The 22765-nt window shown below is 42.2% G+C and overlaps 1 protein-coding gene across 1 annotated transcript; it reads right to left on the bottom strand.

Annotated features, from left to right (window-relative positions):
- Positions 1 to 1307: 1307 nt before the first annotated feature.
- LOC133135736 (protein FAM107B-like) lies at positions 1308 to 22527 on the bottom strand. Its single transcript, XM_061252972.1, has 4 exons — positions 22338 to 22527; positions 6723 to 6906; positions 3065 to 3221; positions 1308 to 2321 (listed from the first exon to the last, which is right to left on the bottom strand). The coding sequence occupies exons 2-4, from the start codon at positions 6848 to 6850 to the stop codon at positions 2202 to 2204; spliced, it is 405 nt and encodes a 134-aa protein (XP_061108956.1). The 5' UTR covers positions 6851 to 6906; positions 22338 to 22527; the 3' UTR covers positions 1308 to 2201.
- Positions 22528 to 22765: the final 238 nt, after the last annotated feature.

Below are 22765 nucleotides of genomic sequence, written 5' to 3'. Positions count from 1 at the left end.
GATCCACTCTTGTTTTGTACTTCTGCTCCATGCTCTCAATCACTTCCGTCACTACCTAATAGTGTTTTTGGCTCCAAAACTAGCAATCAGTTATGTCATTCTGCATCGCCACATGATCAAAAATAAGACACTTGACATTGGGTAACATGCACTGGCATATTTCCCAGCAACCTTTGCGTATCAGGAAAAAAAACTTCATAAATGCGGCTGAAAGAAGACTGCCAAAGTAAGTATCAGAGTTACATCAATAATGTTTGCAATATAATCTCTACTGAAGACTGACATGATCGGGAGTTAAGTTTAGAAAAAATAGTAACCACGAAGCTGATATTTTATAGTACTTATGCAACCTATTTATTGTGTAGTGAGTTAATTTCTTGCGCCAGACAAGTTTGCCTGTGGAGAATATGTGCAGGATTTACAGTCGTTTTTGTAGTGCGCTCTCTTAGCGATGTTCATTATCTGATCCTGCTACCCCTGTATTCGCCCTTGACTAGGATAATCATTTACATCTTTGAAACAGGGTCCTGATGTTGCAGTGAAAGTTGTCCACATCAGCTACAATATGTCTGGCTCCTAAGTGGAACAGGCAACTCTGTCTGGTGGTTGGTGGGGGGGAAAGTGGGCCACAGTACCAGGAGGGTCTCGGTCATGATAACATAAGAACACATAATTTACCGATCTACAGTCCCACAGTCCTTGGACAGTCAGCATGGTATTCCTCACCTCACAGAGTAGGGGCTCTTCCTCATACTGTTGTTCCTGAGGCAGCCGCATGAATGCAACATGGTTTTCATGTCTGAGAACCATTCAGCTATGCCACAGCAGAACTGTGGTGTGAAAAGCAGAAAGGGGAAGTGCATATGTGCCAGGCTGTACCCTTTATAAACAACTGAGGACTTTGCAACAATTAGAGGCGCCACTAATCACTAGAGGGTCTTTCAAATTGGGCAATAAACAAAAAGAAGTGATAGCAAATCAGTGTAATACGCTTTTTTATCTGTCCCGAGTCACTCATAGATCAGTCTCATGTTTTTAGAGTCCTGACTGATAACAATGTTTATGTGATAATTTATGAACAGGTCGTAAACTAACCGATTTGTTTTGCAGAGGAACCGAAGGAATGTTTGTTCCCACTGAACCGACAAGTACAAATGTTTAAATAAATAAAAAAAGACATGGCAGAATTGTTAGTGCAGTACCAATGTAATTGCAGAGTGGAAACAGGCAATACATTTCCACAATTCCTGTTTGTGCTCTTTGGTGTATGTGTTAGTGGAATCAGAGTTCAACATAACATCAGAAAATTGAGCATTGCAAAATCATTTTTATTAAGACAAGCTTTTGGTTGTGTAAGAAAAATAAGTGTCCACATAAGGCCTGAATTATGCGTATTGGTGTGTTCCCTTCCCTAAAATACTGTACAAAACTGTCCTCACACCATCTGTTCAAGTTTAGTGAAGCTCCATTCAGTGGAAAGAAATATTGGCTAGAGTACCATATTTATTTATCCTTAATTCTGAATTTATTAAAAAAAACAACAAAATATGTATAAAGGAAAGTACACGCTCACACCTAAAATCCTGCTATTATTTAAATCAGGTGTATCAAAGGGAATGTGGAATACAGAACAAAAAGAGCAGGCAAAGTGAACCACACAGGTGAACACTTCCTCGGACTTCCACAAAACAGAGAAAACAAGCTTCACCTCACAAGATAAAACAAAAGCACAGGGTCTGATCAGCTAAAATTTCCACTTCTATGAATGCAGGAAAATGACAAAAATGCATAAATAACAGCACTAATTTTGGCGTACAAAAAGACTTCAATGCGGCTTCAAGAGTTCATCCAGTGTCCAAGTTTCCATTCACAATGTGGATAAATAAAAAGTAGCTTCCTGTAGCTTTCCAAAAAAAAAAAAAAACCCTTTTCAGTTCTGTTTGTCACTTCTTTTGGGGCCTGTCTGCTTTTGACCAGTGGCAAGTTCCTCCTCCCACTGGTACCGATGGTGTGGGTGAGGTAAGAGTATACTGGTGCATACTGGTGAATACTGGTGAGCCTCTTAGCTGCAGGGGACTTTTTTTTATCTACACAGTTAGTCGCTTTGCTGCTTAAAGGGACACAGGGGACCGGGAACACCAGGAACTCGCACCAGACTCCGTGGCTATAGCAACGTGTGCCGTGGACTCCCCCCCCGGTCTCTAAGGAGAGTGTTCCTGAGGCTCCTCCTCCAGCCGTGTCCGCCTCAGGTTCCCCTTCATCTTGACAAACTCTGGCGTGTTCTCCTGCTCCTCTTCACCTTTCTGCTGTTCCAGCTCGAGCTGGAGAAAGATCACAAGCGCACACACACACACACACACAACCAGTGAGTAACCAACGGGGTGCTTATCAAATGAGGTCAGCTGTGTGAACAGGATTCGGCCAGTCTGTGACATAGGACCTCTTGCCATCTCTAATCATCACAGATGTGTGCTGACATTCAGAATCCAAATCCTTCCTATTTATGGCATCATCTTGAATTAAGCACACAATCTTGAAACAGTCACATGAACTAGGTCACTGCTGTTTTAACTTTATGACCCATTTATGACTTTCACGATAAAACCCATAGCACTTCCTTCAATAGTAATTATGTTTTGAAAGTATGCCATTTCTCCTTGATGTCTTCGCTCTTGCTTGTATACTTCTCGGTGTGTGTAGCCTTCCAATCACTGTCATAACATTGCTTCTAATTTACATATCCAGGGTTTGGTGTGCAAGGGGTGTAAGTGACTTTTTCTGAGCCAAAATGACTATTATAAATCAAAAGAAAGCTCTTGATGAGATCTATCTAGTGGCAAAAGATAGGCTTTGCCATGCTTAACTGCATAAACGTAAAGGGTAAAAACCTCAAGATTAATTCCAAAAACGTTGGTTCATTCAAATATTTGTTTTGGCTCTCCTGTAAAATTAGGAAAATGGCACTTACACCCCTAGCGCACCAAACCCTTCATATACAGTATGCTATGCACTACACCACACTGCTTCCCTGAATGGGAACTGCCATGTCTCCAGGGCTTCTCACCTGCTCCAGCTTTTGCTGTCTCTTCATGAGCTCGATCTCCAGGTCAGATCTCTTCTTGTGGGCCTCCTGCTCCTCCTTCTGCTGCTTCAGCACCTGGTCCCTCTTCCTCTTCTCCATCACCTTCTGCAGCTCCGGCTTGTTCTGTGGAGCCAGGCCCCTGTGGGGGGGGGAAAGGCTCACGTCACACTCTGCCTCTACTACACACCCACCTTGTGAGAAAGACACCAACGTGATGCTCCTTCCAGCGCCCTGTCAGAAAAGTGCTTTTACATCCAGAGCAGAGTGGCCTTTCCAGCTTTTCTGACAAAATGTTTAATGTCTCAAGCTCTCTACTCACACAGCTGATCAAATCAAATAAATGCACCACCTATAAATATCCCACGCCAGTGTCACTGTGCTAATGTAGTGAGAGACCCAGAATAAGTACCTAAAACATTTGCTGGAACACATTTAATGAGGCTATAGATCTGCTTTAGCTTCTCCCAAATGTTTCCACAGAGTTCTTTCTGTTACATTCAGTTACATTCCCATAAGGCATATGGTAGGCTATAAGAGTCTCTTTGGGTACAAAATCTTAAATCAAATTTCTGTAATCTGCATTTTCATGTGCAGTATATAAACTCAGGGAAATGCACAGGGAAAGGGGTTGTTTGGGGGGGGATTAACCTTTAATCTGCGAATCATTAGTTAGGATCACTCATATCACTCAGCACTGAGGGCACAACTGAATCAGATCAGGCTGATTTGCACTCAAGAGTTCCGTGCCCTTCCTGCATATTACAGCTCAATCCATCATCCATAGCACAGCATCCTGTTATGCAACACTGTAGTTACACATTGGGTTTCATGAAAAGATCAGGAACAGGCAAGGAACCGTGCAAGCAAAGCCATGGGTGTAAATGTCCTGTCGGATGTGAAATCGTATTTAAGGACTACAGCTGATAGTCATGTGGATAATGGAAAGAGCCTGAATGCAGATGGAAGGTTAGATAACTTCATGAACAATCGCAGGTCATAACTGTTATGCAAGATCCCCCCCTGACATTCCTATCCGCCCGACCCCTGGCTGCCAGGGGGCAGATATGACAGCATTCCTCCCTCTATCAATACTGTACTGTACTGTGGAGCTGGCTGGCTGCAGGGGGCAGAAATGACTACAACGGCACATTTCATGGAGAGTCAAGCAGCCCTGGCTTCCACACGAGTGCCCCAGCCCGGCGACCGTTCAGCCCCCCAACTGCCCTCCAAACCCCCAGACTCCAGTCAACACTGCAGCTGCATTCCTTACTCCATGAATGCATGATCATTTCTGGAATGTGTGAAGTGATGAAGACAGGCACTTGGGATCAGTCTGGATATCTGCATTTCCAACTTCACGTGAGCTCAGCATGCAGGACAGGGAAACTGGAAGCTTCAGGTTAGCCACTTAATTCGGATTCCAATTCTGATGAACTTTGTACCAATGTTAAAATTACACAAAGGAGAATCCCTGACATCAAAACCGTAAACAGAAACCAAAAACGAAACATCTTAGTAATTACATTAAAAAAAAAAAGAATACTAATGCATTACTGTATACTGACGTACACAGTGATTTGCTATCTGAATGATTACTGTTCCAGTGTATCCCTTCTTGTTCAAACTATCCGGTTTGTAACAACAAACCGAGTGTGCATGGGTTACTTGGGAAAGCTCATCATTTTTATCAGCCATAGTATAGAACAAAACGCAGGACACAGTGATATAACCATTTCCATGCCTGAAGGAAGCCTTGGATTAAATCTTATCGATCGCATTGAGGTATACACTTTGTGAAATTAAGATTTAAGACTATCATATTTCAGTGCATGTTCACTAAAGGATAGACCAATTTTGAACAACACAGTAGTTTCAGGTGCATCTATCAAAATATGCCTAAATATGAAAGTTGAAAAAAAAGACACTTGTGTACATGAGTCATGCACTACTAAAATGTTTCCTATTTTTTTTTATGCAAGGTAAGAAAAATATAAAACTGCATCTGCTCATGGGATTTGTTCATTCATGCAGTATTTTCAGGAAAATGTCAATAGACCTGAATCACTGTTTCACTGCACCAATGAAACTGTAAGTTGACTTCACTAAAGGAATTTCAAGAGGCCATTTAAAAATAGGACTCCAGTCACACATCAAGGGATTTGCACAAACAACGGAATGATTATTTACAAAGTGATATTCCAGCTGTTTCAGAAAAAAAAACACCCAAACGCATGAAAAATGAGTAAACAACTGTCACTGTTATGTAAGCAGCACCTGGGTTGAGTTATCTAATAACTGCTGCAGCATCTCTGATTGGCCTCCCTCTACCCCCCCCAGCCCGCAGCTGTGATGTCATAACCGCATTCGTATGTGTGGAGACTCAGGGCAGCGGCTGGGGCAGGACTGGATGGGCGAGACCCAGGCAGAGATGTAATCTCTCTTACACAACGCCCCATCTTCCCGCTCTCAGCAGAGCCCTGCTCCACGGCACCTAATCCCTCACAGAGTGGGCCAACCCGTCCCCCGCTCCCACTACTCCGAGGGGGGGAGGCCAAACGCTCTTCTTCTTACCCTCTGACACAGCCAGAGCGATGGCCTCGCATCAGTGCACTGATGTGTGAGACCGTGTGATGTAACGCACTGACTTCTGAGTGTAAATATAGAAACACAACAGTGCCAGCGGGCATTAAAGAGATGCGCTGAGCAGTGAGGAAGATGTCTCCGTGTCTGCTTTATATACAAATATCTGTCAGAGGCAGTGGACAGGGGCCAAGCACTGCTGTGTTAGGACAAAACCGTACTGTATTACCCACAGGGATGACACTTGTTTTAATTTCAGTTCAGGCCTGCTTGTCATTATAATCTGAAGCAAATTAATTCCTTGCTGAAGCCTGGGCTTCTTCAGCTGCATCCTGTGAAGCCACTGTTTGTGCTGCTGGAGGATTTAATTATCCAAGCTAACTGCCATATGCATTTGAGTGCTTCCAGAATGTTGTCTTTTGACAGAGCTTGAGAGAAATGTGCAGGCCTTGGGTGATTATCATTCACTTGTTTCTACAGACAGGCATTTTCTTTTGGTTATATTCAGGGTCTACACTTATCATTTATAACAGTGTGATTTCCTGCCTGTCCACCGGTAAGTGAATGAATGAATTAATGAATTATTCAATTAATCAATGAGTGAATGTTGGTAGCCCTTCAGTGAGAGTGAGTGAGACAGAAATCTCCCTGTATAGCTAGCCTGCACACAGACATCAGATATAGCTGTGTGTCATCTGGACTGAAATCAGATGCTCAGAGCTGTGGCTCTGCAGGTCGGTCAGGTGATTTCTGGGGATTGTTATAAAACAGAAATGACATAGACATAGATCAGCACAGTGAACTTCCTTTTCATGCACCATCGGGAAATATCAGGGGATCGGGGAGGGGGAGTCATGAATAAGTTAGATTTATGCAATTATACCCCTTTACTTCCTGCCTCACTTGTCATTGGCTTTAGAGAGACACCAAAGCACGCTGCCAGTTGGTGGTGTCATCAAATTGCATAAACCTGACAATTCTCCAGTGGTTTGAGCAGTTACCTAATAACATACAACGCTTCAGATCGGGGGGGGGGGGGCACTATCTATCTGTGCCTTACCGTTTCTGGTTCATCAGGAGCTCTCTGTGGAGGTCCTGGTGGTTGCGCGATGTCTTCACAGGGTTTATGAGTTTTTTGGGTTTGATCAGCTCGTCACAATCACCGTCTATGTAGTCTGGCTCTGCCATGATGCTGCGTGCCCTGGGCAGCCTCTCGCTCAGCTCAGCCAGATCCAGGCACGGATCTGCGGACACATAAACTGTCATAAGAAACTGCACGTGTAGTGTCATTTCTTTATTTATACATGGCTCAATGAGGATTTGATTTTTACTTATTTTACCTTGCACCTTGTTTTGAGGTACCCAGTCCATATGGGCTTATAAAACACATTAAGAATGAACTTTTCAAAATGGCACAGTCATTTCATAATATAAATGACTCTATAAATTGATACAAAATTGTCAAATACAAAAGTCATACACAGTCATAATATCACATAGAATCACTAGCAAAAGCAGTCATAAACAAGAAACAAGCAGAATCAAAAGCAATCATAATATATACAATCAATGACGAAATGCTGTTAGTGAGCGGTCCAATTCTGATGAACTTTGTACCAATATTAAAATTACACAAAGGAGAATCCCTGACATCAAAACCGTAAACAGAAACCAAAAACGAAACGCATCTTAGTAATTACATTTTAAAAAAATGAATACTAATGCATTACTGTATACTGACGTACACAGTGATTTGCTATCTGAATGATTACTGTTCCAGTGTATCCCTTCTTGTTCAAACTATCCGGTTTGTAACAACAAACCGAGTGTGCATGGGTCACTTGGGAAAGCTCATCATTTTTATCAGCCATAGTATAGAACAAAACACAGGACACAATGATATAACCATTTCCATGCCTGAAGGAAGCCTTTAGATTGAAACACACTGCTGATTGTTGCGCAAAACAAAGTAATATCCCCAGCTGTTGAAAAAAAAAACCAAAACGGTTTTTATTTCAATATCAAAACTGTTCTTCGAAAACACGTTCGGAATGGATAGCATTATTATTAAAAGTGTTATAAATAGAAATAACTTGTAATTCGCGGTCACAAAATAAAATGCATAAAAAAACATTAATGTAATATTGTAATGCATAAAACATTCTGTCAAATACATTAAAGCTTTGTGGGATTCAACCCAACAGGTTTAGTGACAGAACAGGGCGTCCATCCATTACATAACATTTTTGTGCAAAACTCCTTTCGAAGTTGCAGCCTAATCAATCTCCTAACCGTGGACACAATCCATGCGCCATTAATATGGAAAGTATTTTAAAATGATAAAGAAATCCTCCTTCTCTGTATATTGGAAAGTTAATGTTCTCGTACACACTCAACAACAACAGTTTTTCAATATGTAGGTCTACTACGAGGACGATCAATGTATAAATTAAGTTTGAAATAGATACACAATTTCCACTGAGACACAAAAACTCTCAATTTACCTTGCAAGAAAGGAAAAACTGGGTATCGAAGCATAGTTGCCATCTCGGACCGCTGGCTGGGAGTGGGGTTCAGAAATAAGGTCTTTGCGCGTGTATCTTCTTAGCAAAAAATGCCTGGGACTGAGCAACTGTGAGTTCAAGCAGGATTAAAACGCCTCTGCGTCTACCCTCTCAAAGCAATACTTTATTATCTAACCACCCACTCCCCTTGGAGCAGAGTGCACAACGACTGGCTAACTTTCACACACACACACACACACACACCTGGATAACTCCCACACTCTTCCCATATATGGAGGCATAACGTTTGTCGAGTTCAGTTTACAGGTGATCAGAAATGAGGTGTTTACACGTAGATCTGCTCAGAAAGTCATTAAAGGTAATAAAAATGCCTCACATATTTGCGTATTTGTGGTTGCTTCGACACAAAAAAGATAAAACATCGGCTAACCCTTTTATCGGCATATTATACTGTGTCCCTTTGCCCCTAGAAGTAGGCTAGTTAACAAAAATTATAACATTACATTTTATTAGCTGTACAATTTAGTATTTTCAGTAGCTTCTGTTTATTAGGCTACATGTTTTCTATACAAATAATTTACATACTCGATTCGACAACTACGAGATTTGGTTATTCTTGCAAATCGTGCAAATCTTATTGTACTGTAGCAATGCAACAGTGCGTCAATTTCGACGTATATGTTCCAAATTTTGTTTAATGCTGCATTGGTGACCTACAGGGATTGTGAACACTAATGGCTATAAAGAAAAACATGTCACTGTGTAGCATGTGAAAATATTTCGCCCAATTTATATGCATCTGGGACATGTCCCATATGCATTCCGAGCGCGCAAATTCCAGATTGATAAATTGCAGAGCTCTTTACATAACCCAATAACTGCTGCTTGAAAGCGTAAAAGTCAATTTGGAAGAGTTTAACCGTACAGCCGTACACCAAAAGGTCAATTACATCACAATTATACTCGGTTTGGCTAATATAGTACATTACATTTTCATATAGCTGGTGCACGTGGACCTACTACATGTCCTACTCCTGTAATTTGGCCAGACGTCTTAAACTCTCCTGTTATACCAACAATTAAAGGCATATTCTGCATACCCAGGTTTGTCGACTGCACAAGACAAAGGGGATGATTTGCCACACGCGGAGCATGTCATGCAATTCATATTCGTATGAAGTTTTAATGAATTGCGGAAGCTTTGGGGGGGAAAAACTCATTATCTGCACAATGCCTGCAATGGCGTTTTAATTACTTTCTCAAATTAATTGTGTCGCCGGGCGACAAACCATACGCAAAGACAGATAACAAATCAGGGCACTTTAGCAATTTCTAAATAGGTTCAATGATAATTATCTGTTAATATGAATAAGCATTTATTTATTTATGTATTTATTTATTTTGCTGTAGCCGTTTCAATTATGATGTAGAAGACACAATACAAACGTTTAAATTACTTAAAAGTGATATAATGAATGAAAAAGGTTATTTTTGTTAAAATGGTTTAATCCTTAGATAGCATTATATTTTTACGGCTTACTTCTTAAAATGAAATTGAATCGAAAAAATACATATTGCCAAATATATTTCTCGACAATACCAACGTCGTGTTTAATCTTACTGAATTTTTCAATAGTGTCCACATGAGGGCACTACATACTCCCACAATAATGAGGCCAAGCAAAACAAGGCCTAATGCACACGATGTAACATCACTACACACCCCCACAAAAAAATAATAATAATAAAAGAATTCAAAATAATAAATACATTTTTTAAATATATATATATGGCCATGGAATACAGTAAAAGTCACTACACACAACATAACTTGTAAGTATACTTTTAGTTCTAACAATCCATTTGTCATGTGTTTTTTGTACATTCTTATATGACAAAGTAAAAGTACTGAAAAAATATTAAGACACAAGGGTGGTAGGCCTACTACATTCAAATACATGCTGTATAGTTCACAAAGCCAAAGTGGTCACAGTTGTTTCAGTCTAATCACCAAACTCAAGTGATTGTATGAGCGTGATACTGATTGATTCACACAGTGTCATAGCAATAGTTAAACAAAACATAAAATCTGGATCATTATCTGTCACTTATGTTCATGTTAAACTGAAATTCATAAGCATTACTGGCAGCTCTACACACTTAGACCATACAAGGAGACCTCTACAGTAAACAAGAAGGGAACCTCTGGTTACTGAGGTCATTATGGGGCCTTGTGTATATCCGGTCTTTAATTACAATGGTCAATTCAGGAAATCACACTAGCATATTTTCTGTTTCCAGGGCTACACACCCATGTAAAGATAAAAACCCAGAAATGCATGAACAGACACACACACACACACACACACACACACACACACAGACATGCTCACAGAAAGGCACACACACACCCTGGATTAGCATCAAACACTTCAGTACTGTACATCAGATGGTAAACAAACCATGCCCAGCCTTAACAGATAGAGCGGGCTTGTGTGAAAGCGTTTGTCTGACAGTCTCTACCCCCATCACAGAAAATAACACACAAAGTGGGCAGGTTTCAGAGCGACTTTCCCCAGCCGTGCAGACCTGGCTGAGACTGCAGAGGCTGCAGGCCTGGGGAACTGTGCCGACAGATCATGGCAAGATTTTCCTGCCTCATTACTGGGACACGAGGGCAAAATGGCGTGTAACTGTGGAAAGGAAATGGAACACGCATAAGGTCCAGGAAAGTGCATTGTGCAGGGTATCTTCATTTGCAGACTGCTCACAATTGGTCTTAACTGCATGACAATGCAATGGCAAAAAGCTAATGTCTCTCACCAATCAACAGTTCCATGTTTCAGATAGTATCCACATCGTTATGACGTGATACTTTGTTTTGTGAAGGACACCACACTTTTGTTATCACTGATTCGTACAGCACATAAACAATAAGACGACAGATTTGTTTTCTGTACGACTACAAAAGGACCATAGGATGAGGCCAAAGTGGAGGTTAAAGAAAGTGACCAATAACTCCAAAGCATACTGTTGTGGTTACAGTGCCCTCCTTAATGTTTGGGACAAAGACCCATCATTGATTTATTTGCTTCTGTACTCCACAATTTTAAATTTATAATAAAAAAATCATGTGGGACATAGCAATGTTATGTAAATGAAAGTAGTCATGTTTAGTATTTTGTTGCATATCCTTTGCATGCCATGACTTCCTGATGTCTGTGACCTATCAACAGCATCAGAGTCTGGATATATTATTTTCAGGTTGTCCTACAAGCGATACAAACTGTTTGCATTTGAATGGATCTCTATGGGAATTGATTCAGCTGTAAATTATGCTGATACAGTATGGAACACATTTTTTGGCAAAAAGTCATCAAGGGTCCAAGGTATCAAATGACCCTCAAACCACCTGGCTACTGCCAGATACGCAGTAGATACAAAAATAATTGTTTCTCCTGACAAATTTTCCTGTTGAACTCAATGGAAAAAATATTCATGTGAAACAATTATTTTCTTATCCACTGCATACCTGGCAGCAGCATGGCGGTTTGAGGCTCATTTGATACTTTGGGCCCTTGATGCCTTAAGGCCATTTAGCCAACAAATGTGTTGCATACTGTATCAGCATAATTTACAGCTGAATCTATTCCCACCCCTCAATTCCCATAGAGATCCATTCAAATGCACAGAGTTTTAGTATCACTTGTAGGACAGCCTGAGAATAAGATATCCAGTCTCTGATGACGTTGACAGGTCACAGACATCAGGAAGTCATGGCATGCAAAGGATATGCAATAAAATCCTAAATATGACTACTTTCATTTACATAGCATTGCTGTGCCCCTAACATTATGGTGCCCTGAAATGGGGGGACGATGTATAAACACTGCAGTAATTTCTACATGGTGAAACCAAAATGTACAAAATGCCCTTTATTAAAATCTGACAAATGTGCACTTTATCCACATGTGATTTTTTTTATTTATTACAAATTTAAAATCATGGAGTACAGAGGAAAATAAATAAATGATGGGTCTTTGTCCCAAACATTATGGAGGGCACTGTATACCACTTAACATGCTGTGTTTTGGCACACAGAGTTTTGACTGAATAGAGAAAGAAAAGCAGCAGGTTTAATTTGTAAGGCCCATCCACACAGGACACTGAGCTCAGTAGAAGGGGAGATTTAAGTGGACATTCAGGGAACCCCTGGGTCACTCTCTTGCTGGAAACTCCACTCAGCTAAAAACATTGTGCACAGCCCATAGGAAACATTAACAGCTTTTCAGGATTATGTATCCTGCTATTCCAGGAAATGCCATTAATGGTGCTTAAAGGCAGAGGGTGACTACGCGTGGAAACTCCTAATAATACTTCACTTTTAGGTTTACCAATATGTTTTGTGGCAGATTTTAAATGTTGACTGCCTTTTGTCCTATTCAGCAACAGCATGCATGCCATCTGTAATACCCTCCCCGTAAATTAAGGAGCTCGTTATATGAAACTCAATGACCTTCACGTAATAGCGCCCCTGTTGGGAGCATGGATATTGTGAGTCCGATCCCCTCATAATACACATGCCTCTATGCAGGGTGCCCACACCGGAGGTCCCCTCCATGGAAATTGAAGTGACAGACCCATATGACATCATGCTCTGAGGCCACTGAGTGCAGGGTGTAGGAGAGTGGGTCTAAATGTCAACTCAGGGCTTTAGGACTCGCATCCCAGGCTGGCTGGCTTACAGAGCCCCTCAGAATCACAGAGGCGGCTGTTCCCTGGACCGTCCCACCCCCTCACCCTCCGGGGGCCCCAAACCACCTTTCTCAGGACAGGGAGCAGCTCTTATGACAGCTCTTCTGGTTGACCAGGCCATCTCTCAGGGCCAGCATGTTCTAGCCCTGCGGTGGTGGACCAGGGACATGAAGGCTGGTCTACAGAGCCAGTGCATGTTAACCACAATGGGTCATTTACACCCCCTTCCCCCACACCTTCTGCCATTAAACCATTTCCCTAGAGGGACCAATGGTCACCATACTGATTTACATTTAGTAAATTAATTAGCACCCCCTTCTTTTTCTCTAAGCTTAATCGCAGCTGTCCCCAACCCACTGGTGTGACATGGATTTAGCAAGGTGAATGTAGCAGGGTACACTTGCTTTGTCAAGCATCTGTGATCACTGAAAACTGGCCAGTACCAAAGATGCAGTACTTCTACCGGTTGTAAAAAAAAAAGCTGTGCCTGTATGTAGACCACACAAAATGCACATTAAAAATATCTACTGCTACATAGGGCATTTGTCTCTTTCCCATAGTCAGGATAAAAAACAAAAGGTTTTAATCAGAGATCAACCTGCCAGTACAGCATGCCTTTTCAAGCCACCCTATTCATGCCTCACATGCTCCATTAGAGGTAGCTGAATAGCAAGCCCGGCTCCGTAAAGCCCGCTATCCAAAAGACAAGCTGAAATTATACAATAGCAAAAGCAGACACAGCAGTTTATTACAAAAGACCTGTCTGCTTATGCTAGCGCCCCATGTTCCACGCAAAAGACATTTGATGGGTCTCTTTACTGTACCAGTGGTGAGTAGGCCAACACAGTGACACTGTTTTCTGCTATGTAAACCAGGACACTGTAGGCGTTTGATGACCCGTTGCTCAGGGTGTGACCATGGGTCACCAAGTAATTATGGAACTTCCTCTCACTGCCCCTATCATTAAATGTGTAATCACATGAAACTTGTGAAATAACACACAATGAGATGGGCCAGAAACATCTGCACCATGGGTAGGCTTCACTGCTCACGTGAAAAAACAAACGGTGGGTTTTTCCAAAGAATGTAGATGTGACAGGGCTCAGCGGACTGCAAATTAACCGAGACGTCTCCCAACAGTACAGATGCACTTCCTGTAAATGACCAAGAACTCTAGTAAATCAGGAGACGAGAAATGAAGAGGGAAAAAAAGAAAAACTCTCAAAAGCCTATCCGCAAGAAATATGTCAATGTTCTCAAATGGGCTCAAATGAGTTTAATGACTAGATTGGCCAGGCCATTATCCTTCTCTCTGTTGAACGACAGGCTCCTGGAGTGGGGCGGCGCTGTTGTGCTGTACGCAGGGGCAGCACGTCCTGTGGTTACAGCGGTTATGATGAGTGTAAGGCGGGCGAAGGATGACGGGCCATCCTTTGTTAGATTCTCCCCTCGTTACAGAATCCGAGAGGAACAGGAAAGAGCAGCTTGCTGCCTATTACTGTCTGACCTCCACGTTCCTGCCTAACAGTTTGCGCTCAGTAGAGATGGAATCTGGGGCCAGCCCATCCTCCAGAGACTGCAACCCCACCCTTACTATAGCACTGTAAAAATGCCTGTCACTCACTCACTCTTTATTAAAGAGTCATACCAACAATACCGATGGGGCTAATTCAAAACAAAAGCATTCTGTCGCTTTGTCCCATTGTATGGACCCGGAGCTTCATAAAGGTCATGTCTCCTCAATGAGATGTTGTCAATAGTGTTTCAGTCAGCAATGACTGACAATTTTTTTGCATGGAAATGACTGGGGAAGTACTATTCCAAGAAAATATTGTAAGTTGGCCAATATTACCCTATGTGCTGCACTGTACTTCATAAATAGGATATCGCCATAAACAGCTTATTCCTATGCAACCATTGCTAAAGGGGTCAGGTTTCCAAACAAAGCACCCCTACACTAAAACATGTATATTCCTATAGAGAAGTAACAATTCAGTTACAATTCAGACTGGAGCTACTGTAAATCAACTGAATGTGTTCTCCACTCAGGAAATGTGTTCAGGCAAGTGCAAGCCAAGTGATTATTAAAATCAGACAGGGGCGGCACATGGGTGTTCAACATGAAACTGGGATTACTGTACTGAGAGTACTGAGAGAAAATCAACAAACTCTCAAGCGCTTCCGTTTAGTGAAGTAGCACGCACCCAAAAAGGCTACAGCTTTAGATCAAATAAGCTATACTTGTTGTTACAATTTTCATCTAACGAGAAGTGCTCTGCTTTTCCACGGTAAATTAATATCCTTTCCAAACCAAAATAATGAAGTTGTAAATGGTCACTGATGCAATTTTGTTTTTTAAATTGAGATGCTCACAAACATCTACACTGCAAACTCTCCACCTGAGCACTGCCCTATTTATCATGTGCTGTGGCATGAACGTCTCATTTTCATGATCCACAGTACAACCAGGTCACTGCGGCCTGAAGAATCACCAGGCAGGAGTTCTATTTAAAAACATACTGCACATACATGCTGCTGTGTACTACAGGTCTCAGGTCTGCAGCACGGGATAAGCAGATTCATTAATTTGCCCTCATTTCACCAAGTAATTAAGAGCCTATCATGTAGAGAGCGCACAGACAGCATGGGAATTGTATGTGGGAAAGGGATGTTCTTACTGGCAATAGCATGAAGGGGATGAGTAGGCGGCTCCTTTGAGAGATGGGCTGCTAGCCAGGACATGGGGGGCTACTCTCTCACTGCCACGGGATGCTGAATAATAACGGCTCCTCTTTCCCAAACGTGTTTGTTTTACTGTTCCATGGCTGCAGAGTGACCCTGCAAGGCAGGGGCGGGCCACGTGACCCGCTGGACATCCTCGTCCAATAGGCAATCGTCTATCAACCACCAGGACGAGGTGGGAGGGCACTGGGGATCCCCAGGCCAGGGGGGGCTCCACAGCAGACCCCATCCTGTGGAGAAAGGGTGGTGACCTGGGAATTTAGGTCTTCCTTCCGGGTGACCCGTGGAGCCAGGCTGGGAAAGTTTCTAAATGAGTTCGTGACCAACTGAGGTGGCCTAGCAGCTTGTGACTAGCTTTCCTGAGTGGGGAATTTCTAGGAGGGAAAAACATAGGCCAGCACACAAAATGAGACCTGAAGAGTATAAAAACCACATAAAACACTACAGTCCTCATGGTAAAAGATCAACTGGGCAGCTGATTATTGAAAAATACAGAATAGATAAGCAGTTTCCTCACTTATCTATCTGTCACATTCGAGTATAGTAAAGAAAAATTGTGTTCACAGGAAACGGTTACAGCCTTTAGAAAGCATTTCAGAACTTCCCATTTCCACTTGCTGCATTAAAACATTTGTCAACTGTGTTTTTCAAACTCAAGCACCGAACAACAGCCTTCCTCAGTAACCCCCCAACACACTCCTCACTAGAGTGCAAAGGGGTTCCACAGAAAATAATCGAGTTATGTTAACCCTGTAAAGTAATTTAGTCCTGCAGGAGAATGGAACTGAATCGAATTGCGACCTACATATTGTAGATTTATGCTTCCATTATGAGGCTTGTTTTCTTGCTGTGTGGGAAATGAACAAGAGCTATTTGTGAGTGCTTCAGTGAAGTTCTGAGGGATGCCTACAACTAAGGTGTGACAGATTATCTCTGGCACCAGACCCAACATGCCTGAGGATTCATTGTCAATGGGTTTGCCTCAATACAACATGGAACTGGGACTCATACAAAAACCTACCTGCTACTTCAACTGCTTTACTACCCAAATTTGGTACTACAATTAAACTGTAAAAGACAAGAAAGCCATTTGGTTGAATGTACAAAGCATTTCCAAATGTACTTGGTTTGTGTCCCCAACTAAACATTTTCCCCTGGGTAAATGTTCAGTCCCAGAAAGCCTAATCTCCAATAAGAAAAGTTAAATCACTGTCAAGTAAACTATAGATTATTTTTCTAGAAAGAAAGATGCAAATGTGTTTCAGTCTTAAAAGTATGACACATGTGAAACTTCCAAGTCCAGAGACAGAGACCACAAATGGAGACCATCAAGGGTGGAACACCTTTCACATGCCTGAACTGCATCAGACAGGTTTTTATCCAAATTAGAGACAACAGCCCTTTTTACAGGATGTTCAAGTCCTCTGCCAAACTGGGTGGGCCCACAGATAGATGAGCTAGCTCTCTCCGCAGACATGGCTGTTTTCAACCACACTTTCACACCCTGTTCTTTTCCTGTGGTATTGCCACATGCAGAGTTATCATTACAGCCTTCCTGTAAGCCCAAAAATAAGAGTTATGTATTTCAGAGATGAGATTCATAATCATGTGTAGCATACACAAATATAATGGTGCCTAGGTATTAAAACTCCATGAAGTAACAAAAAATAATGGTGAACTTTGTTTTAGTTGGGTTTATAATTTATTTTAGTTTACTTTCCAGATCCTGATAATTTTAAAATGAATTTTTAAAAATATTTCCTTTGTCAGTAACGGCTTTATAATTTTACTCGTATTTCCTACAATTGAAGGTTCATTGAACACATGCAGACAGACAGAGACAGACACACACATAGTTATATACACATAAAAAGCACATTAGTGTGGATTTCAACTAACTAACAAAATATCCTTAACATGAACAGATTCTAACTTCCAGAAAGTTCCACTCTTTGTCTTCCTTTAAGGCTGCAATTCCTACATGGATCATCCTTTGTTTCAATGTTTAATTTCACATCCAGTGTGTTGGCATACAGAACCACAGCAACAACATTTGCTAAACTTATCTCTTGAGAGGACCAGCAGGGAATATTGCAGTCATAGGTTCAATTAGCTCCCCATCCAGCTGAATGGAGCTTGCTGTGGCAGCAGTGTGTGACTGTGAGTCACACCACAGGAAATACCCATGTGCGCACAGAGAAGGCACAGCGCCCAAACAGCACATAGTGTTCTAGATGTGATACTAATTAAGAAAATTACTATATTGTTTCATTTGATAGTCATATGTATTACCTGGGGTAATACCTCCTAGGGAAAACCAAGGGGCAAAACTAGCAGCTGTTTTTTGTTCGTGATTATTTGCATAGAATAGATATCGTCATTGATACTTTTGTGTAGGGAACTTTGCATTACCAGTTAGTACAGATATATATATGATTTATCAGTCCAGCTCTATTTGTGGATAATATGTAAAACATAACCCTGTGGAGCTTGAAAAACATTTCCTATTATAAGCAAGTGAACCAAAGAACATGGTTGTAGGTGGTTTGGTAATAGGGAAGGCAACAAGATTGTGGCAAAAAAGGAACCGGTTCACTACTGATAAGATCTTTGACTAAACCTTATCCATTGGCTCAAGCTGTTGATGAAATCGATTAGACAGTGTGTTAATGATGAACACTGCTGAGTCCAAAAACATGCAGCCACTGTCACTGCGGCTTTTGAAATGTTTGCCAAGATAGACCAGACTGGCTGGAGTGAATTAAGTCCATTGATAAAGGCCTTTAATTACAAACAAGGGACAAGAGACCATAGAGGTGATTGTCAGCCGTGTGTACTGATCTCTTTGTTGCAGAAAGTAAGGTTGAAAAGACGAGAGGTTTCAGTATGCAGGTGAACAGCCAGACAGCAGGTCCCCTGCGATCCTTTCCCCGAGCGCCTCCCCCATGCTCCATACACCTCTCCTAAAAATGGGCTGGGCTCAGGTGCAGCTGTTCCCCTGTGCCACCTGTGCTCTGGAGCACAGCGTGTGGCAGCTGTGCGTTTCTACAGCTGGGTTTCCCCACATGTAAATATATGGCAAAGGCATGTGTAGGACAGTGCCCTGGGGACATCTACACATACACTGACCTTTTTATACAGGCTAACTCCTCAGTGGAAGTATGCAGATAAAACCAACTGGATGATTATGTGCTCAGTTTTGTAATGCTGGGCGACTAAGACCATTCAATATCCATATCATAATAAAGATGGGCTGTCCTTTGTTTGATAGTGCACTACAGACTCCTTCTAAATATTGACAGGCTCAAGTATGATCCCTGACACACTGTCCTGATTTCAGTATGCACTGCTGCGCTGACTGACTGCCAAAAAAATTAAGAGCCCCAAGGGATCACCTTGGCCAAGGTTTGGTTTCAGTTCAGGCGTGGGCTCCTCGGCTGAACGTAGTGCTGGGAACACATGGGCTCCCAGCGGAGCCAGCAGTTCTGCCACGGAGCAGGTCGGAGCGCAGGAAGGACCACCCGTACAGCGGCGTGGGGAGACCCGTGTGTGGACCCGGTAGCTGCGTGCGGATAAATAACAGCAAACCGTACAGTGGTCCGAGAGGGTCAGAACTTCGAAAGACAAAACACAAGGACGATACATCCATCTTTTCAAAGCCCACTATGTAGACCTGGAAAGCGATTGTTATAGCAATTCCTGTGTCTGGGAACAGCCTACAGAGGTCCTAGCACATTTTTGTTCTTGTTTTCACACACATTTGAACAAAATTATATTAATGGCTATTTTATGCCCTATTCTATTCTGAAACATTGTGACAGTTGACAGACATAACCCCCCATAACTAAATCTCTTTTTGGGCCTCTGGCATATTAAGAGGGATTATGAAGACCGGGGGGCCCCCCTGCCTTTGTTGATGGACATGCTTTTGAGAACAACTGTTGTTTTCTAGCCTTTGTCCAGTGCTGCGTGAGTGTTAACCAGGAGGGAAACAACTGACATGGCTCTGCCCAGCTGAGCAGATGTCCCTCAGACTGCTCACCAATAGCAGACTTTCCTGCCGTAATGTCACTGGCCTGTGGAACCAAGCCCCTCCCAAAACAGGCAATGTAGACAGGTGCACTGGCACAAAATACTGTTCATCAAACAATAAAACCACGGTAGAATAGCTGGCCATGTAGTGATCTGATTATGATGAAGGGTATTACCCTGGATATCTGAAAATCAGATGGGTTTAAAAGGTGGAGGCTTGCTTTCGTCAGCAATGAAGACTGAAACAAGGGCCTCAATCAGAATTTAAACATACGGAACAGAGGGTGATTTGCATGGAAGCGCTCAGCCATACGTTTGACCCAGAGTCAGTTTCTGGGCAAACAAAGAGTGTCGTAGTTGAATCAGGAAGCTCAGACCAGGTAAAACGAAAATAAATAAAGAGCCCAGTCTCAGTTCTAGCCCAGTCTTTGTTGCCAGATCAGTATTCCACCGTATTCCACGGTTCTGCTTTCCAGCCTCAATCAAATTGATAAGGACAGGCACTGTCCCATTTGTCATGGCAGCTGTGATGGCAAGCTATTTTTATGACATTCAACTGGTGAACCAGTTAGACAACAAAAAAAAAAACAGGAAAAACCCACTATGTGCCAGTTAGAAACATCCTGGGAAAGGCTGTTCCCATGGCCCTGGGACATGTGCTCACTGTCCTGTCAAGACATGTCACTTTGACAGCCTGTGATATGGGAAAGTAGCTGAGGGTCGAGAGTTCGAGTGTCATTGCTTCTCACTATAAAAACAGCTGAAATGGATTGGGTTGCAACTTGGTTCGTGGTTGCAACATCCTAGAGGTCCTAAGGTCATTTCTGTTCAGGTTTATACAGTTTTACATCAACAGATGATACAATTAAGTCTTTATTCTAAGGCAGAAGTTGGCAGTCTTTTGATTGATGAATCCCCTGTTCTAAGAGTATGAACATTCACGTTAGAGCCTCTTGTCATGTGATTTCAGTTTCAGTCTTTGGTGAAAGATAATGCACGGTTTCATGTTTAATTTTATTCATTTTTAAGTAGTCGTTAGGAGCTTTGCAGGCATTGTTTTTAGTGGATAATGGAATGCATGCAACCAAAAAACACAAGAAAAGCACATTGCAGCAAGACTGATTCTGAACCTCAGTCTCACAAGGTCTGAGGTTTGACCTTACCAACCATGTCAGAGAAGAATAATGTCTTTGAGTAGCACAACGTACACATAACTAAAGAAGAGAACTAGTTTATAACCACTTTGTGACATGGGAAGGGGAGCGGTCATTTGCGCAACACTCAGCTTTAGGCAAAAACCATTGAGAGCAGCTTGCGCACTAAGTTCATATAGGAAAAGACAGAACCAGTCAGACAGCATGCTGCTCTGGGCAAATAACACGGCACACAGTTCTGTACACTGAGTGGAAAGATGGTTACATCAGAGCAATCTGAGGAAAAAGGTCCGGCCAGGAGAAGAGAGGTGTCTGGCCCGTAACCCCCCGTCATTCAGCCTGGCTGAAAGGACCATTCGGATACAGGGGAGGGATAATTTTGTAGGATCAGTTCAAAGATCAAAAAACAGATGTAAAGCATTTAACAAAACATGTGCCAAATTGCAAACACATGTGTTCAGCGATCAGCCACCAGACTTCCAAAAGGGAAACCCCATCCCCCATCCCCCAACCCCCCCCCCCCCCCGACAACAACCTAGATTTCTCGCATTGAAAATACTGTCATAAGATAAGTCCAGCTAACGGATTTCAGTCATGCTTGCCAAACCTGGTGTTATTTATATTTTGTCTGATCCCACTGAAGGGATTGCCACAGGGGCAGAAACAAAGCAGTAGTAGGGTTGTCACTTTACCAGTCTGTTGAAGTTTCACATTGACAACAGAGGCTGTTCGGCTTTTGTGTGCTCAGAGTAAATTGGACATATTATTTCTGTCTCTAGTTTGCCATGTATTTTGCAGCTCAATTTTGTTTTTGGGATACCGAAGTAGTGTCATTCGGGTAGCAACTGTGTGATTTCAGATATTCAAATATTTAAATGATTGACATAATTTCTCACTATATTCTTTACATTTACATTTCTCTCATACACATAAGACACCTGGACAATGACAGGGGGTGTGGCACCTCTGTCACCTGAATGAAGTCCCCTATGACAGGAGTGCCAAGCCTCATGTGTCTGAAGTCACTGCCCAATCACTGCCTTGCCACAACTCTCGTATTTACTTAATCTGAATTTATAACCAGAACAAAAGACAACATTCGGCTAGTAGGACGCGTGGAAAGTTGGGGAAATCGTGTTCTTCAGTGTTCACAACATCAAAGAGCAAAAACGCAAGTCACTCCATAGGCTTTTGTTCACAATACATCCGAAAAATTGCTACGACAGACGGCCTCTGAGTGTCCTGTTTCAGCATCTATCCACATGAGGTTACCATATGCTTTTACGGAAAGTAGGCTAAAACTTTATGATTTTCATGTTGAGTTTCGTGTTAACCACCACTCTTTCTTTGTAATGAGATCCTTGTAAAAGCAAGTAAGTAGGTTTTGTCACTGCACCTACTAAACGCGGGATAAAACAAACAGGCAACAACACAGTTGAGTCCATAACAGAGAAATGGAAATCATACCTTAAACTCTCCCGCTGGCGTTGTGTCTACTCACTTTCCTTGTTTATAAATTAGAAGTGGTTGGCGCACCATTTGCGCATTCTCCACTACTTCGCTTAGGTATGTCTGCAGATATGCTTCTCTTTCTTGGAGGCAGCTCAAAGGCAGATGAGATCAGTCCGGAATGTAAATTACTGCCTGAGTGGGGGTGGCCGATATATCTCAATGCCTGAGTCACAGAGTAGGCTCCTCCTTCCGGACTGTTTTTTGTTCATAACTGGGAGAAACCCTGCCAAGCCGTTGTGTAGGTCTTCTAGGCGTGGTCAAAGGAGGGACAGGAGGTAAATGGGGTTACGATTCAGGCAGACATACAACTACTAATAAATTATTTTTTAATTTTAAATATTTTCGCTGATATTTTCCATGTCTTTTCAAAACTCGGCATTATA

Source organism: Conger conger, chromosome 8, assembly GCF_963514075.1.
Source record: "Conger conger chromosome 8, fConCon1.1, whole genome shotgun sequence".
Classification (NCBI taxonomy): Eukaryota; Metazoa; Chordata; class Actinopteri; order Anguilliformes; family Congridae; genus Conger; species Conger conger.
This window is presented reverse-complemented; position numbering and strand designations above follow the sequence as displayed.

Excerpts from the sequence above, each read along its gene's own strand:
- LOC133135736 (XM_061252972.1), bottom strand. The coding sequence starts at position 6,850 with ATGGCAGAGCCAGACTACATAGACGGTGATTGTGACGAGCTGATCAAA. Across the intron at positions 3,222-6,722 it reads CTCCTGATGAACCAGAAACG|GGGCCTGGCTCCACAGAACA; the intron begins GTAAGGCACAGA and ends CCCCCCCCACAG. Across the intron at positions 2,322-3,064 it reads GACAGCAAAAGCTGGAGCAG|CTCGAGCTGGAACAGCAGAA; the intron begins GTGAGAAGCCCT and ends ATCTTTCTCCAG.